The following is a 19,646-nucleotide window of genomic DNA, read 5'->3' as shown; positions in this document are numbered from 1 at the left end:
TGAGGTACTTATGAATTTTGCTCAGTCCTACTAGGAACTGCCTTGGAATCATAACCTATCTTCAGTTTGGAGATGTACGTTTTGGTTACTAATACTGAGAACTAATTCAAACTACATAATTGCTTACCAGGATATGTAACATCAGTTTTGACTGAATGGGAGTTTTAGGCACATGAAAATTCTGCAGTAAACTGCTTGTGTCATTCTGTCTTATAAATGTAAAGTTCTTTGCAGTTTCAATATCAAAGTGCTGGGAGGGAGATAAATTATTATTCCTTTAATACATTTGCAGCTTGCTTCTACATAATGCATCTCTAAAATTCATTTTTAAAAAATCTCTTGTATGTAAAAATACAAACTGATGTGAATATAAGCTCAGACACTTGCAATTTTTGCCAGAAAATTTTGCGAGCAAAGTAATAGATTAATAAATGCTTTGTGGATGAATATCCTCTAAACAAGAAATGAATGAATGGAAAAATCAACTTTCTTTTTTCAGGTTATTGAATGCTTTTCAACTGCTACAAATAGAATATGGAAATCCCGAGGAAATTTCCTTCTTGAACTTTACTGGCTTTAATTATGATTTTATTTTTTTTAATGTACTATTCTACTACACTTCACAATAAAACCGACTAAAAAAAATATGCCAGGAAATCCAAGTGGGGCCTTTCAGAGAATCCTACAGAGAGCAGGATAATTACAGACTGTCTGCCAAAGAGCAAATTTGGTCAGTGGAAGAGAAACTCCTGTTAACCCGTGTCATTTCTTCCTTTCCTTTGATTCTGCAGATGCTCTTGAGGACAGCTTAGCACATTGACTCCAGAATAACTCCTAAACTATGCCAGTATAAGTAGGAACAAAACAAGCCCCAGAGCTTCTGATATACATAAACACAGTAGCTCCTTTTCTTGCCTTTAGAGAAACTTCATTCCCGTGCTGCATTGTTACACTGTACTTTTTATCTGTCTTTTTGTCTCATGTTTTAATATATTTCAGCAACCTGATATGCATAAGTTGAATAACTTTCATCTTTAACTTATTGTATACACATTAATATAGTATGCATAGTACTTTTTTTTTTTTTTTTTGCCCTGGTGTATGCTTTCAATTTGTTGTTTTTTGTGTGAATATGAGATGTCTCATGAAGAGGATGTGGGATGTCTATATTGACAAGACAATGGAGAATTAAGCTACCTAGCTTTGAAGACAAGTGGTAGTTGAAGGATTTGAAGTGTGGCATTTCCTCAAGGATCTCTTGTTTCCCATCTGCTTTGATGCACAGGTGGTACCTTTTGGCAAGATCAATTCTAATCACAGGGTAGAGTGCCATGAGTCTGCTGATGATACTCAGCTATATCACTTACCCCTCAGCTCCAAGTTCTTTCCCTGCCCTGGAGTAATCCTTGACTAAGATGGGTATATCAGAGCTGCCATGACCTCAACCCTGGGAAAACAGACTGCTCATTGAGTTGTTCATCAGTCATGTGTGTGCCCACTTACAGAAGGCATCTATTTGGAGGCATAGTCAGATTAAGAATCTTGGCAACATTTTTGAGAGCTTCATTTCCCTGCGAAGACTGAGTGCCAGGAAAATGATTTAGTTTTTTAAGTGGCAACAGCTTTTATTGGCTGTGACTTCTTTAAATTTCATCTGACTTCTGAATAACAAGAACTGCCCTCCTGCCCATGAGGCTTTATTACAGTAATTCCCTGAGTAGAGCTTGTAGCAGAGTGTTTCTGCAGTGTGCCTCAGAAAATAGTAAACTACTAGCTCATCCCTTCAAGTAACTGTGATTGCTTGATTAATGCCAGTCCTGCACTGATTCCCCATAAAGCAACAATATTGATTTAATTGATACCACTGTATTCCTGTTGTTTTTAAGCTCAAAGTTGCCTTGAAAAATCAGTCTAATATGTAGCTTGATACTAGCCACCTTTTGTTTCTCAGAAGCAATGATTATCAACTGTTTACTATGAAACACACAGCATGTGGGCAGGCTTCCACACCTTTGTGTTAATATCCAAATCTTCATTATTATTGGTCATAGATGCTGTAATTTTAAGATAGATAAATGTAAGAAAAAAGTAACACTGTTTTGAATGCCTGGTATACAAATATCTGATATACAAATAATTATGCCAGAACTAGCTAGTTAACAAGTAGTTCGATGAGCAGCGTAAATAGTGGAGCATGTTTGTAATGGACTCATTGGTGCTCTCCCAGGTGCTCTCCAGGGTGGATTCTCAAGTGTTTAATAAGAGATGAGCCTATGCTGCTGCCATTTCTCAGTGGAAACCCTAATAATCTCTCCTTGCTACCTAGCTGCCTGTTTTCATGAAACTTCATATATCTGAGATCTCTGTCTCTCTGTCAAATATGGTTGAAATTAGCTAGCAGTTTCAAATTTCTTAGGAAGAGAGAGGCAGGTGGACAAACACAAAGAGAGCTGATCACATCAATCTTGTCTTTTAGGTAACTAAGTGATTCATACATAATTTCCTATCACTCTGCAAGGAGATTGATGTTTTGAAGAAAATATTTTTCAGCCTCAGATTGTTGTATTCAGAAAACAAAATTAGTGTCCAGACGTTCAGCAACAAAGGCATTTCCTGGAACTGCAGGTAGCAATAGTGAACTGAAACACTTAATGACACATTTTTCCCACACTCTCCATCTCTCCCAGGTTCACTCTGTGGAGGGCATCCTTCAGGAATGGAAGACAATGGATTTTCTGGGAGTTACAGAGATTATTTTTGTCCATTACATATGTAGTTGTACTAGTGGTGGAGCCAGAGGGATGTATAGCTTTATCAGATGGATTCCAAGGTTTTGAGCCCCATGGTCCAGCCTTTTCTTCTTATGGAGAGGAGGAAGTGTCCTTAAAATGACGTGGTACCCATCCGTGTCAAGCAAGAAGTCTGGATGCAGGAAGGGTAGGGTGGCAGGGCAGGGAATCCATGAGTCATACAGGCAAGAATACAAATGCCTTTTCCTCAGGGACAGCAACTGCTACCACTGTCTTTCCATCTCAAGTGCTTGAGACAAAAAGGGTGAGTGCAACCAAGCCTGAAGCGCACTGGAATGCACACGGAAAATTAAAGCATCAGAATAAGGATGGGATGAAAGGAGGACTGCCAAAGGCGTGAAAATATCTCACTATTGCACTTTTGGCAACTAGTTCTCAGGACTTCCTTTAAATAGTTATAGAGCTACAGTAACAGTAAAATTCTTCAGTTCTCCAATAAGCACACCAAAGAGAATTAGCAAAATTCATGATGGGAAGCAGGGAGTTCACAGAATCACAGAACAGTTGACCATACCTTTGGAGATCATGTAGCCCAGCCCTCCTGCTCAGGCAGGGTAACCTAAAGTAGGTTGCCCAGGGAAAAGTCTGTTATACATTCAAGTCCTTTATAATTTTTCAAGGCAGATGAGAGGGCAGAGGAGAGGCAAGTACGGCTTCTGGAGCCGAGTTTCATATGAATGCAGAATGCCTGGGAGGTACTTTTGTTCAAGGTGGGAATCTGGATGCAGTTTGTGCATGTGTCATGATGGGAAAAACCAAGATTCTTCTGGTGGGGATCTCTGGCCAGGAGGTCTTTCGCAGGACCAGGTTTTGATTCTTGAGATCTTTATGTACGGACGTACATAAGCATACTAAGACATGCTTTGTATTAGTAGTTTTGTAGAGTAGATTTAATGCTCTGTGTAACTACGGGCAGAGAGTCAGAACTTTGCCAGCTTCAAAAGACACACTGCAGTTGGATGAACCTTTCTTCCTTCCCCAATCACTCCTATGCAACACGCTGCCTTTTTCCTGTAAACTCTCTGGAGGAAAGGCTGTATATCTCTATATTTTTGCACACAACTGTAAAGCTGTAAAGCTGGAATGTTTTATTGTATCTTTGTTCTTATCATAAGGAGAATAAAAATAATTGAGTGATATTCACATAATGTTTACTTATTTTTTCTTTTGTTTCTGGTTTGGTGTCTTAAGTATTGAACAAAACTGCTAAGGTTCAGATTCAGCAAAGTACATTCTTAGTTTTAAGAAGACATGTAAATCTGTTCTGGTTCTGCAAAGTGATTAAATATGTGGATAATTCTTATAGAAGTGACATTGAGCATGTACTGAAGTGCCCTCATGAGGCACTTCATTTGTTGTTTATGAAATGTATTTCTTACACAGGCTGGATCATATTATAATGGTTCTTAAAATGTTTTTGCACATTTTTAAAATGTTACAAAAATTTTAAGACATACTTTTGCCTATAGCAAAATAAATTAGGGAAAGCCCTGACATTTTTATTTGTATTTTGTTTGTTTTTAAAGTGTTCTTGTGCAATGGGAAGTTTCACAAGCACTTGCAAGAAATTTTTGTTCCTTTGGTCATCCGCTACATTGATCTCATGGAATCATCGATTGCCCAGTCGATTCACAGAGGTCTTGAACAAGAGTCATGGCAACCTGTCAAGTAAGTGCTTTCTGCAAGATCTGAACAAAGCACCTGCCTATAGCTTTCTGTCTAATCAAGTGTTCTCCCCTGTTGTCCTCTAAATATTCTATTTTTTATTATATTCCTACATTGTTTATTTCTTCACAGGAACATCACCAACAGTCTTCCTAATGTAGCTCTTCCAAAAGTTCCAAGTTTGCCTCTTAATCTTCCACAAATACCTAGCTTTACTACACCAACCTGGATGACTTCTTTATATGACTCCACGTGTGTATTCTTCAATAACCTTCTGACTGTGTGTCAGCTCTGCATGGCCTTGCTAGTGTTCTGTGCAGCTGTATTTGGATTGCATGGTGTTTATGATCTCTTAGCTGGAAATTATTGTTTCTTGGGAGTGAGCCAAGCATGGACTGTTAGTGAGTTGTGCTTTTTAGTGCATTAAAATGTAGCAGTCTTAAACCTCAGAGCTTACAAAATCAACTTGGCAAAGGTCTGTTACAGTATGAATGATGTTTAATACCCTAAACTACTTAATTGCCCTTCTGAATTAATAAACAGTGGGGAACCTGCAGAATAATTGATTTTAGACCACAGTTTTGTAAAGCAAGGCAGCCCATCATAGTTTTGCATGGGTTTAATTAACTCGTATATACAAGTTGGTTCTGAAAATCATTTCAACAGTTGATTGCAAATATTGCCATGAGATTAAATCTCCATGTTACAGGGAAATAGTAAAGGTTAATGAGTACCCAGAAAGGAGTTCATCCATTTCTTTGTCTGCTTGAAACAATATATATTTCTTTTTATTTTATCCCCAACTATTCAGTGTCCTTTTCTAAAAGAAAGTGGAGCAGACATGCCATGCTCTGTGTGAATAATCCCACAGTTATATGACAGATTAGAGGAAGAGTCGATAAGAACCATGTTTTAGCTAAAATTGTATTAGAGGAAGATGAATGTAAATTACTTCAGAAAACATTCATACATTCAAGATAGAAATCTTGATAATATGATTTCAAGCCAAAAAATTTCTTCTCTAGTTTTATGATGGACTTAAATATTCCTAACAAGTGAACCTTGATCCATTACTGTGAGAGTTGATAGTTTGTGTTCAGCCAGACTTCTGTCACTTGATCATTGAGTGTTATGGTAGTTTTTGTGCTAATTCCCTTAAGTTGTCAAAATTCCTCCTAAACCTTGGCTTTGTACCTTTTGCTTTTACTATAATAATGCTAAGTTTCTCCTGATGTGCATATGCAAGTCATTTCAGCTTTGAATACAATTGGTCTTTTGCTACTCAAATTCCTTTCTGTCTAGTTTTTCACATACTTTCAAAGGTCACTCTTTTTTTTTAAAGGATAGGTTTCAGAGTTAAGAGTTGTTATAATCTTAGATGTGGTCTTCTAACAATCTGAATTCTAGCAGTCCTATACACTAAAAATACCTTGTAGGTATTAAAAGTATGTGTATGTTTAATAATATTGAATTTATAATTGATTTATACTAAATATGGATTCTAGTTAGAGAATTTTAGTGGTAGATGAAGGACTGGTGTTGCAAGTGGTATTCCTAGATTGTATTGACAAAAAAAATGTGAGTATAGTGAAATTCAGTCATCAGCTCATCCCCCTTCCATGTCTTCTGGCATCAAGGTACACTGTGCGTATGGCAAAATATGAATTGCCTCCTAAAACTAATCAGATTTTCAAAGCATTCAGTGAACACTGAGGTTCACTGAGCTGCTCCCGGTAAATGCTTGCCAGCAGTAGCTATTGTTCTGCTTCTTCTCAAAGTGGGGAGGAGCACCTTGCATAGCGGGCATGGTGTCTTCAGTGTGGCCTCTTAAGACCATTCCCTTTAGGAGGCATCTGCCCCCAGCCATGCCACACAACATTCTGGGAAAAGAGGTCTGCCAGGGTACTGGCTGCATTGTAAGCTCCTTTTCACATTTTTTCCCCCAAATGTGGAGCTTTGAAGTTGTGTTTTATGAAATGTGTATAAGTTTACTCTCAAAATTATAGGTAGTATAATGTTATCCTATCAAATACTGTGGAATTCAGGTAGTATTTTAAGAATCAGTTGTCCTAAATTCTACTGAAAGTCAAAATACCTTCTAGGAATGGGGATGTGTTTCATTTGGATCAAAAAAATAAAACCAGTTGGAATCAAGGTGCTGGAAGCCAATTATTCTCCTTCCCAATGATTTTCCTCTTTGCTGCTGGTTACAGTGTTAGCTTCCAGGGGAGGAAGGAGTTTGCCCTCACTCCCTATGCTACATGAAAGGAGTAGGGTCTTATTTCCCCCTGGCTCCATGCCATCCTTTTCAGGAAAAACAAAACTTCCTCTTTCCAGTTAAATATTCCAATGGAGAGTAACCAAAAACCTGAGTTCCAGTGCCTGTTTAGCAACCCCCAGTGTTTCCTGTTGATTTTTCCTGTCAGTGTGATGAACCTTAAATAGACTGATAGACTGTGCATAGAGTCAACGGAGGGAGAGAGTAAGCACCTAAATTTCAGAGCCTGGGCTCTCCTTTTTCAGTTGTTGCAGGTACCTCCTGTTCTCCACTGACTCCATCAAGTCTTTCTCTCCCATTTCATGGTGCTCCATGGGTCTAGGCCACACGGCTGAAGCTCTGACAAGAAGATGACTAAGTACATCACTGAGTTGTGTTGGATTTCCCTCTTCCTCTTTAAAAGTGATGATTTGGGCCAGTTAATCATTTTCAATTTGAATTACACAATGAAGAGTTTACAGGCAAAAAGACTGAGAGAAAATAGTCTATGAGTCAATTGAGTTACATTCACATGTTTACTAAGAATGCCAAGTCCTACCTATGTCTATTTTCAGTGTAACAGGAAGAGTTTTCATATTCTCTAAACTTCACTAACATACAAGCTTCAGAATGGACTCTCTGTATGAGTCTCTGTTCAAAGAAACTCTTAAGTTCATATTTAAGCCCATTCCTGTTCAGCAGAGCTGTTAAGTGCCAACCTAGTAGTTTTTACTGAAAGAGCTGAAAAGTTAAGCAGTTAAGCTTTTCTTTGTGTGCTTTATTGATAAATTTTAAAATAGATTTTCTTTGCTATCACTTAAAAGTCACTCCAATTCTTTTGAACATTACTAGAGAATATTGTGTATACTTTTTAATTAACTGTTACTATTTATATTTTTTTCCTTGATCACATGTTTTGGATCAGTAATCATATACTCTTTATAACAGCACTTAGGAAGATCATTACCTCATTTTCAGTTGTTTTTGCTTAACCTTTTATTATTGGGCATTGGAAAGGGAGATATTAAAAGGGGAAAGTGCTATGTGTAGTAGTCTGTTTTTCTTGATTGGTCTCAGGAGAGGACAACTCAGAGGACACCTTGGCTAGACATACAGAGCCTTGTGAATTGTAACTACCTTTGGCTAAATACAACATAGTGACAGGATAAAAAAGCTTGAATATTGTGTAAAAGCTCTTAATCAGCCAGAATGAGATTTTTCTTAATTATTCATTACTTCAAATGTATTATTTTAAACTGCACTTGTTTCATATTTTCATTTCATATTTTAAATTTCATTTCTCTGCCTCTTTTGGACCCGGATTAAATTGGATTTGTGGGTGATTGTAATTATTTATGGTTTCATTTATATATTATTATTTTCAGTACAGACATGAGATAAATTCACTAACCAAAAATATTGTAAATGCAGACCTGAGGTTGTCTACCACTGTAGTACATTAAGTTCAGCCAAACTCAAGGCTAGGAAAACACGTGATAAGATACATGCTCTCACAGGCACAGTTCGGTCTTTCTCACCCGGAAATAGCAGCAACCAAAGGAAATGTGTCAGCTATATTCTTTCAGCTATACTGAGCTACAGAGGGACTGGTTGGAGCGGTCGCTGTTTTCTATTTGTGATATGAAGGGATCTGGTCTGAATATGTCTGAGTTCTCTTGCCGGACCTCTCTGTGTGCCTGTGCATGCTGAATATATCAGTAGGCCACATTTCAGCACAGTTTTCAGGGGCTGTGTCTGTAGTGCTACATATGTTCCTGCCATGGTGCTTGCTGGCAATAAAGTAGAAGGGGAATGAGGTTTGTGTTAAGGATGGGTAGTTAAAGGTATAGCCATAGGACTGATAGAGTTGTGAAAATGCTGAAGTTGTCTATTTTCTGTGGAAAAGTGTTTTGACTTCAAGGCAGGTATAGCTCGCTCCTGTTTAGCTTTCTGGAGGATAATTTGTTATTATGGGCCAAATTTCTTTCTTCCAAAAATACTTTCATGTAGAAAGAAACAAGAATCAAGGAACATGTTTTGGTTACTTGAGCCTCAAGTTGCCTAGTCTTGAACTAAACAGGAGGAAAGTGTGAGGTAATACTTCTCCTAACATTTTAAAGGGATCATACACAAGTTCTCACCACAGTTCTGTTTCATCATTTCCTCCATTCGCTGGTGGAGAATGAAGAGTTGTGGCAAGCACCATTGACTATAATAATTGAGAATCATTTTCTGTTTAAAAAATTCTCAATTGTCCCTCTGAGCAATGAATATACATATGCATAAAGGATGTAGAGCTAGAGCTCACAGGCTGGAGGCTGTCAAAGGAAATAGAGCTGATGCCCTATGTTTTGAAAACACTCCTCACAAAACACTAATGGATAATAATTCAGTACTCATCTTAAAAAACACAACTGCAGTAATTTATAAAATCACCATCATTGCTCTTGGTAAATTCTACAGGAGTGGACAGACCAATGATTTTGGATCTTGTGATTGATTCAGAATGTCCTTAGATATTTAATATTTCTCCTATATTTTCATTTTCTCTATGGAGTGTGGCAACTAGGCAAGAAATGACGTATTCTGCATCTACCCTGGAGTCAAGTGTGTGCTGACCTTGCAGCCAGTGTTCTTTATTAGTTGACTGCTTAACTAATTATTGCTGCTTAGGTAGCTGGCAAACCTAGTAGAAAGCTATGTCTCTCAGCTGTCAGTAGGTGCTTAAGAGACTGCATGCAGCTCCTAGTTTTTTTAGTCTTCAGAGTCTTGGAGAAACATAATGTCTTGGAGACCTTTTTCACTGTTTGGTATATCAAAGGCAAAATGTCATAGATAATTTAAGCTGAAATGGACCTGTGGAGATCATCTGTTACAATCTCCCAGGCAAAGCATGAACAACTATGCTGTTAAATTGTAGTAAAAAAATTGAGGATGGGCATAATATTTGCCTTTTTTGATCATTGGTGACATTCTCCTATTGCCATGATACTCTACTCTAAAAAAAAGAGTAGACAACTAGACAGTAGCTTTTGCACAAAAAAATAATACTCAAAGCTTAAGTGTTGACCAGCAAAACACTTGAGTTCATGCTTAATTTTAAAAATATAAACAATTATATTGACTGTAGCAATAACAAAAATTAGCAGTTTGATTTCCTGGTAGAGTGGTATTATTCTATTCATTAGACTGAATAGCTGTACCATATTTGTTCAAATAAAAGCTTTTCACCAACAACGGATTTGTCCAGTCAACAAAAAACGGTTCTGCAATAATGCACATAGATTCAGATGCTTTGGTGGTACGCTCCTCCTGCCAGAGAGGCTGTATTCCCATGCAGTGGAAGCAGTCTTTCATCACAGGTGTCCTCAGAGTAAGATCAGTAAAGTGTAAAATCTGAATCTGGCTCTTCTTCGTGTTACATTTATACAGTACTAAACACTGAAGTGACATAACCAAGTCGTAGTAGGGAAAGCAAATCTACTGACTGGAGAACTGCTTCAGGGTATTGATGTATGTGCTGAAGATTAGCATTATTTCTAATGCTTTTGCTGGATAAGAGCCAGAAAAATCCAAAAGTCCAAATAAAGCAAGTATCTGGTACAAATAACAGTAGCAAGCTGATTGAAATCTCAATTTTTTGCAGCAATTAACAAACAAATTAGACATTTATGCCTAGATGTGTGATCTAGGGACAGTTTCGTTCTGTCGTAGTAGGTTATTTTCCTTCCTCATCTTAGTAGGATAATACATTAGTCAAATTCAAATGTCATTGGACAATGCTGAATAAAAAATTGAAGAATGGGACCTCAAAATCATATGAAAAGAGAATGAATGAATTAGTGTTTCTCAGAGAATGAATAGTGTTTCATGAACCTGTGTCTATTATTACGTTTATTATAATTGTGAACCGTTATTTGGTAGTATAATGAAACCAAATTAAGTGGCTACCAAGGAGCGAACGTGCATAAGAATACATTGAGGTTATTGAGAGCACATGAGTCCTTCTGAGTCTTAAAGAATTTCATTTGGAATTCCATTAGGCTAAAAGAAAAAAGTATTAAAGAAGAAAAAATGGTTAAATTGTACAATCTGATAATGAAAAATGGTAATTCTGTTTCTTAAGAAAGCATATTTTGTCTTCTAGAAAATATGTGTTATCAACTGTAATATAGAGAGAAAGATTCTGTATATTGTCCCCATTGCTGTCACTATATATTTTGTCTTCATCTTTTACCCTATCCCTCATATAAATTGTCTTAGTCATTTTAGAATCAAATATTGTGTGTAATGTAGCATCTGCAACTTCAGTCACTGCCAGTGTACATAGCAGATATAAAGAAATCCTCAATATCTGGTTATCATATAGCTTCAGAAACAATCTTATAGAACTATAAACTTGTTGGGGAGTTTTAGTGGTTCTTTATTCATATTTTTAATTAAACTTAGCAGCATATAGAAGTGTTTTCTGTTCAACTGTAACCTTAACAGGTAATGTCCCTATGCAAGTTGTAATCCTAGTAGTCTCATGGGCCTTTTTCTGGTTTCTGCTGTTTTATTTCAGGGGTACAATACTGTGCAAAGTTAAGAATTATGGTTTAAAATAAGTGGGAAAAATAAGCATGACATGGAAAAGGTCTCTGTTAAATTGTGGAAGATTCTCCTATGTATAGTGAAGACATTAAAACAAGTGCCATTTAAAACCAAAGTAGAAATCACCGTTGGGCAGAGGCACCCAATGTTTCTCTCAGGTAGAGAAACTTATTGCTCTCAGCTTCTCACCCGTTACTCAGTCCTTGCTGGCTCACCTGTACCTGGCATTGTGGCCTTTGCAGCACTGAGACAGCGTTGCAGAAGACAGCAATGACTTGGAGGTAGTAGCAGCACTAAGGTAGAGGGGAAAGGAGGCATCTGTGTGAGTCTGGAAAATGGTGGGGTGCTGTAAGACCAAAGCAGTGCTCCTGCTGCATCCATGCTGCCTCTGCAGAGCCCTGAATAAGTGGTATGCTTCAGCTTTTGCTTCACTTTATCACTGGCATGGCTAACCTGGTGCAAACTGGTGTTAGTGCTACTATGTTTGAGGATGTGGATTAGTCAGTCTGATATTATAGGTCCTTTCTGGGTTTTGGTTATTTGGCTTTTTTTTAATCTGACGTTGCTGTGTCTGGAGCACGCTCAGCGCTCACTGATTCCTTCCATGAGAGCTATAGTCACTTAACACTTTGATAATTATATTCTTTTGTCGTGAGGTAGAAGAAAGAAAATGGCAGTTGTGACATATGTAAGCTATTTGAATCGGAATGGAGACTGCCAAGCTGAGTTTTTATTGCTTGTGTTTCTACAGAGCACTAACATGCTGGAATGCTGTGCGGAAGAGTGTGATGCGGCACAATAACCCAGGCTTCAAAATACATGTCATGCGAATATACTTAATCCATATTTACAGTGGAAGCATAACTGTAGTTATTGTTAAGATTAGCCCCAAGTTGTTGTGCCTTATCACAAACAAGCATCTTAAAATTTATCACTTGGGTCAGAGTGGAAGAGCAACTTTGAAACTGTGTGGATAACATGAGATGATATAGAGCCATATGAATCCCCCATTTTGCTTGTGTACAGATTTCTTTGAAATAATGTCTGTTCTCGTTTTCCACTGGGATATGATGTTATTCCCTCAGTTAGAATTAATGAGCATTTATCAAGAGATTATTTGTCTGGATATCTCTTTCACAATATTACTACTAGCATCCTCATTTCCTTGGTAGGTTTATCTAACTGACTTATGACGGCAAGCAAATATATATGGAAAATGTTCACTGTTTTGGAAAAGGTTCTTACTAATTAATATTCCTTCAGTTATTATTTTTCTGTCTGAATTTGAAATTTGAGCTACTTCATTTTTCCATGTTCCTTGTCATCCCACCTTCCTCCCTAACCTGTCATACTTCTCAGCTAACAGGTGAGAAAACTTTATTTCTTTCACCCCAGTGTAAATTTTCCATGACCATGTTCACGTTCTTGAAATAAGAGCAACTGTGCTATGAGATACAGTGAAGTAAAGGAGGAAGATGGGGCAATAAGGAAATCTTATTCCCCTGAATAATTCTGTGGGGGCTGGGATAGACATCCATACATTTATCATCTGTTTCTTGGGGATTTTGTTTTGTTTTGTTTCTTACAGCAATGGCTCAGCTACATCAGAAGATCTTTTTTGGAAACTGGATGCTCTGCAGATGTTTGTTTTTGACCTTCACTGGCCAGAACCAGAATTTGCCCACCATTTAGAGCAAAGACTTAAACTCATGGCCACTGACATGATAGAAGCCTGCGTCAAGAGGTATAGTTGAAATGATCAGTTGAAAGTTGGGAGAGATTGGACAATTAACATAGTAACCACCATATTGGCTCATAGAGATGCATCTATATCAGAATCCTGTTTCCTGCAATGGTCAGTAGAGGATGCATAAGGAAAGACCATAAGAATCAGGACAAAAATAAAGAAATCATGACATGTGAGTTTCCAAGCTTCTGGCAATCAACAATTTAGCAATATCCAGGAAATACCAAGGAGAACTTCCACATATGTCATGAACTGTCCCTTGGAAGTCAATAAATCAAAGCTTTTTTCTATTCCATATTTGTAGCAAATATTAACAAATCTCAGAATTCTGCTAAAAATATCCTTTTCTTTTTATACGTTTCACTTCTCTATTACTGCATTATTTTTTATTTTCAATTAATAATATTAAATTATTTACCATTATTTTAGAGTACTATCTCTAAGAAAGATGTTACAAACTAAAGAATATATAGCATTTCTGCGTTTATGCAATAAACAAAAGAAGAGTATCTGTAAGTCATCCAACTGAAACTAAGTTTGATATCACTAAGCTTCTGGAAAATATAGAATGTACAGAAAACATAGTATTGCATTTTTCTTAAGCTGAATCTTATAATTATGGGTATATTCTTGCAAATTAAGCGCAGGCGATACAGAAGGATCTCTGCCATCAGTTTCAGTACATATCTTTGCGTTTAGGGAAACTATATATATGTATGTATGTATGTATGTATAGGTATATGTATATATGTCTAGAAACTTTACAAAGATTTCCTGTTAGGTGCCTCAGAAGCCATGATCCTACACGCAGAGAAAAACTAGTTTGGACAGATAAAAACGCTAATTAAAAAAAATAAAAGAAAGGGGGCTGGGAGGAAGCAGTATAGGCTGGGGACTGACCTTCTGAAAAGTAGCTCTGCAGAGAAGGACCTCGGAGTCCTGGTGGGCAAATTGACCATGAGCCAGCAATGTGCCCTCAGCAAAAAAGGCCATACTGGGCTGCATCAGGAACAATGCCACCAGCAGGTCAAGGGAGGTGATCATTCCTCTCTCCTCATCCCTGGTGAGGCTACACCTGGAGTGCTGTGTCCAGTGCTGGGCTCCCCAGAACAAGAGAGACATGGAGCTACTAGAGCGAGTCCAGCGAAGGGCTACGAAGATGATTAAGGGACTGGAACATCTCTCATATGAGGAAAGGCTGAGAGAGCTGGGCCTGTTCAGCCTGGAGAAGAAAAGACTGAGGGGGGATCTTATCAATGTGTACAAGTATCTGAAGGGAGGGTGTAAGGAGAATGAGGCCAGACTCTTTTCAGTGGTGCCCAGCGACAGGACGCGAGGCAACGGGCACAAACTGAAACACCGGAAGTTCCATCTGAACATGAGGAAAAACTTCTTCACTGTGAAGGTGACAGAGCTCTGGAACAGGTTGCCCAGGGAGGTTGTGGAGTCTCCATTCTCAGAGATATTCAAAAGCCATCTGGATAGGGTCCTGGGCAACATGTGTTAGATGACCCTGCTTGAGCAAGGGGGTTGGACTAGACGATCTCCAGAGGTCCCTTCCAACCTCAACCATTCTGTGATTCTGTGAAAAAAGAAGGGTTTTAAGCTATTAAATAGAGTCAATTAGAAAATATAGATAGTTGATAAAGGAAGCTAAAGAAACAATAACTGTTAATGTCCAGTAAGGCTAAATCTGGTAACATAGTATGTTCTTATTTTCTTTTAAACATAGTAGAACCAAAAAGACCCTTAGGCTTAGCATATGGTAGGGCTACAGTGATGAAATTGTGAAAAAAAGGCAGAATTCCACAGACATTTCTGTTTGATTTCAGAATCAAGATCTATCCCACGTGTTACAGGGAGTGGAATAAAAGTTTAAGATCTGTAGCTAAGGAAGGTATGAGACAATAGCTATTAAAATTAAAGATCTCCACATCAGTCATGTAAGCATACATCCAGCTGTCTTGAAGAAGTTGGCATAGGAGCTCTGTCAACTACAAATATCTAACAAATCTTAAAAAAAGTCAAAATATCAAAAAACTAGAAGACTGCCTATGTAATCTCAGTCTTAAAAAGGGTAAAAAGATTAAAACTGGAATATATTGATTATAGTGACTTCAGACATGGAAAAAAAAAAGAAATCTTTGGTTTGGGTCTCTATCAACAAGATTAAAATGTAAAGATATACACAATTATTACTAGTTAGAATAATTTATTGAAAAGTGCATCTTTTAAAATGAATCTTTTGTCTTTTTCAAGATAATTACATGCTAATTTGAAAAAGGCAACTGTATGAATATAATATACTTGGATTTCTCCAAGGTGATGAACCTAATGTCACGTGTTATCATTATCTAATACTTTGTACCATACAGATTTGATTATGTGGATTGTAATGGCACACACAAAATAATAGGTTAAAATGGCTAACTTCCAGGATCACAACCAGCAGCAGAGAATAGAGTTATTAACATAGAGGCATTACAAAAAGGATTCCTTCTGGATCAGTTTTTGGTCTGTGATCTCAATCCTGATATGTTAATGTTAATATATAAAATCTATTAATATTTTACTGTTAATACCTAACATACTAGTGTTAATACATGAAGTATGTCTTAAGGTTGTCAAAAACAAAGTGTGTCAGGTAGCAAAGAAGGTAAATTATAACCATAGGATGGATTGTATTAGACAGTAGCAACTTAGAAAAGAATTATGGAAACCTATTCTGTCATAACTCTTATTGTGATCCTAATATGATCTAGAAGACATTTTAAAATGGAAATAGGATGCTTCTGTTCCCATCTTGTTAAATACTGTGTAAATTTCTGGTACCCACATTTTAAAATAAGGATGGAAATAAAATGTTATTTTTATACTTATGTATTCTGAACTATTACCAAATTTAGTCTCCGTTTATTTCAGTAACATTGCTACTTATTTATACTGATGTGAGAAGAAAATAGGTTTTGTGTATTATCTATCTCAAGATATATCTTATGGTTCAATAGAAATAGTAATCGTTGTTTAATAATATTTAACTCTTTTTTTTTCAGTAAAATCGCCTTTTCTTTTAAAGCTAGAAGAATTTTTTGAGCTATTTTTCTCACAAGCGAGTACTTGTTACAATAAATGAGATACTGCATTTTAACATAGAAGAGTCAAAAAATTTCATTGTTTAACATTGTTCATAGTTGTCATACAAGAAAGTATGTTGTTATCTAGTAGGCAAAAAGATAAAATCTTTATTATTCAACTTAGCTAAAGCGGTGTGGAACCTTGAAATTACCACCAAACAATTGCCTATTGAATGTGTGAATATTCTGCACTTACAGAATTGTGTTTCTAAAATCTTCTCATGTCCATGTATATTGTTAAGTCAACAAGTTTAGTAAGGTTTATGAATTTATACACCCGTTCTTCAAAATTATCAGAGAATTATTCATGTCATGAATTTTTGTCTTAATAAACAGAACAAGAATTGCATTTGAACTGAAGCTGCAAAAGACGAACAAATCAACAGACCTGCGTATTCCTTCTTCTCTGTGCACAATGTTTAATGTCTTAGTTGATGCCAAAAAACAGACAGCTAAGCTCTGTATTCTGGATGCAGGGCAAGAGGTAAGTGGAATTTTGTATGTTTAATTTCTGTGTTCAGTTAATCTGAAATATCTCATACTGCAGACAGTCCTTAGCAGATTAATTTCAAACTTGCTGAAATGTGTCGTGTAGCTCTGTTCAGGGAGTGTGCCTAGACTGCTTGCTAGAAGCATCACTCAAAACATAACCCCTCAGACACAGAGGGCTTCTGTGATTTAGCTGCTTTTACTTGTGCATCTGTAGAACATGCAGACGATTTCTTGGCTCACAGTCTCTCCAGGAATTTCTCTTGGGTTACAGCAGAGGATCAGCCCACTTCAGGACTGTTTCATAATAGTAAAATAAAGCCAAAAGATTGTCCTTTGCAGCTATATTTTAACTGGGTAAGATTTGTTTTTAATTTGCTCATATGCCTGGCATTTGTGCATGCTGAAAATATCATAAATTGAGGAAAGAAATAATCAGGTAATTTAATGAGATTTTTTATTTGGTCTCCCAGGACAGAGACCATTTTGGCAGTAGTCTACTGACAGGGCTGTAGATTCTTCACAGCGGAGCACTGATGTGGGTTTTTTTGAAGGATATAAAGATTTCGCTGACTACTCCCCTTCACATGTTGTTCCATGGCAGGAATAATCTGTGAAGTGAAAAAGGATTAACTATGTGGACTGGTGAGATTACCAGCGTAAAATTAAAACTGCTCTTGCAGTGGTAATACATTAGCAGTGCAATTTTGTTCTGTTTGGTTTTGGAGAAAAGGTAAAGAATTGTCAAAATTTGTCAACAAAAATGTATGTCTGTTTTGGACAGTTTCACTTTTACATTTTTTGGTCATATTGTTTCTGTTGATTTTCCGTTTCTGTACTGTGCTCTTCATTTTATTGACTCATCTTTTTAAATTAGTGTATTCAATGTAATTGTTTTCTTTTTTTTTTTTTCCATTTTAATGAGATATTCATCATTTTCCTGTTCTGCCCTGTCATCTCTATTTTTCCTTTTGGTTTTCCATGGCATCAACCAGTTTGCTAGTCAGTGGGTAAGTATCCTTTCATTGTTTTTTTACCTACATTTTTTTTCTGTGGTTATTAACTGCTATTGTTTATTTTAGAATGGTGTATTGCTTTTCTTGCTAATTTGGTAAGCTAGCTCTAGGAATTCCTTTACAGACTGCCCTTGCTAGACACTGGTGATCAGCTTCTAAATTGTTCTTTCCCCATTCATCCTCTTAGGGTGGGTCCAGAAGAATTCTTCACTCTTCTGCTCTTCAGACACAATGTCTTGCCTTACTTTTTGACCTTTTCACCTCTCAGTGAAGCACAATAACAACAAACAACTTGCTTCAGGCTCATCAGAAGTAAGCCACAATGAGCAACTTCACCTTAGGCTGATGTTGCAACTTCATCTTTTACTTAGTGCCTGAGCAATAACCCGCGAAGATGCACATGCACACCCTTCTTAAGGGAAAAGCAATACCAGTACCTTCATAGAGACCTGCAGACAGATGGCATAGTCCTGTTCTCCACAGACATGCTGTTCCTCTCTCCTGTTCTGACAGATGCCTTCTGCATTGTCAGCCAGTCCCCCTCAGAGCTAAAGTTTGGCATTTCCAGTTACCTTTTGGACTGCAGACTGCCACCAGATCCTCTTCAGAAATCTGTTCATTCTCTAGATTTTCAAGCCCCTTCATTCACTCTTCACATTACTAAAACAGAATTAGAGCCCTTATTCCCTGTTGGGTCTGACCATGACACCCAATGCTTCCTGTGCTTCTTTTCAGTGCAAGAGCTGCGAAACTTAACATATCTGTGATGAAATACATCTTTCAAAATCCCCAAATTCAACTTCATCCCAATCCATCTGATAAGCCACAGGGTTCTCAGATTTTTCACATATCAGAAATGATCAGATAATGTGGAAACTTACTTCTTTCTCGTGAACTTTGAATTATTGTCTTCTGATTATCATCATTATCAAGGCTTTTTTGGAAGAGTAAGACACAATAGGCTTTTCAGTTACTTGTACGTAGTATCACAACTGTTTGAAACTCTTGACAATGACTTTTAGTTCTGGAATCATCCTTGTCTGTCAAAGAAGGCAGAAGAACATCTCGTAACATCATCAGTTGCATCTCTAGCCCCTTTATAGGGGTTCTGATATTTCCAATGAATCCTACCTGGCCACTTGGTCACAATACCTTTCCCGTATTACCTTTCTTTCCTTTTTCCTCGTTCGTCTTCCTTTCAGTTTCCTGCATAATCTTTTATGCCAATCAAGAAAAGCATTGCTTAAGACCTGAGTAAAAAAATTTAAAAGAGCTGTTCATTCACACAAAAACTCAACACTTAATATACATCTGACAATTTCTAGAGCTTATTCTGCAAGATACCAAAGGTATTATTTAATTAGAGGGTTAGTTGCAAACATCTCCTTGAAGACAGCATGATCTTTTCATGTCCTATACAGAGCTCTAGGGAGTCATATGATTTCTTCAAGTAGAGTCAGATGTGAACGTTTTCACTCTGTGTTGTCAGATAGGAGGGAGTTCTTACTTAACATGTAATTAGGGCATTCTGCTCATAGTAAGTAATAATAGTGCCTTGAGTTCCGAGATTAAATTTGATCCAGAATCCTGTGGTTTTCCTGTGTTACTTCATACAGTGGTCACCATTCTTCCAGATGTCTTCCAGTTGAATCCACTCTCATCAAGAATCATGAAGTCTGTCATTGAGAAAGGCTTTGCAGCCTGCCTTTTTTGCATATCCTCTTAAAACTTAAGAGAAGTGGCCTGACTGGGATACAGGCTTAATCATTACATTGTGTTTAACTCATAACTCAGCTGGCTGGATGCCATCTACATTGGTTGGCAGTTGCTCTGGGAGGGTTTGAGAAGCATATCTAGGTGAGAATAGCCTTATCTATTCTGCAGATTTCAGACTAACTATTGGTGCCAGCTGCTTGCTTCATATACCACTAGAAT

At 37.2% G+C, this 19,646-nt stretch overlaps 1 protein-coding gene across 1 annotated transcript in view; it reads left to right on the top strand.

Annotated features, from left to right (window-relative positions):
* The window catches only part of CADPS2 (calcium dependent secretion activator 2), a 337,763-nt gene that overhangs the window by 277,715 nt on the left and 40,402 nt on the right, over positions 1–19,646 (top strand). Inside the window, exons 22-26 of the mRNA XM_067289963.1 lie at positions 4,337–4,478; positions 4,608–4,727; positions 12,914–13,069; positions 16,543–16,690; positions 17,691–17,705. Of these exons, the coding sequence (XP_067146064.1) occupies positions 4,337–4,478; positions 4,608–4,727; positions 12,914–13,069; positions 16,543–16,690; positions 17,691–17,705 (581 nt within the window). The remainder of the gene's footprint in view (positions 1–4,336; positions 4,479–4,607; positions 4,728–12,913; positions 13,070–16,542; positions 16,691–17,690; positions 17,706–19,646) is intronic.

The sequence above is a fragment of the Apteryx mantelli genome, chromosome 1 (genome assembly GCF_036417845.1).
Source record: "Apteryx mantelli isolate bAptMan1 chromosome 1, bAptMan1.hap1, whole genome shotgun sequence".
Taxonomy (NCBI): Eukaryota; Metazoa; Chordata; class Aves; order Apterygiformes; family Apterygidae; genus Apteryx; species Apteryx mantelli.
This window is presented reverse-complemented; position numbering and strand designations above follow the sequence as displayed.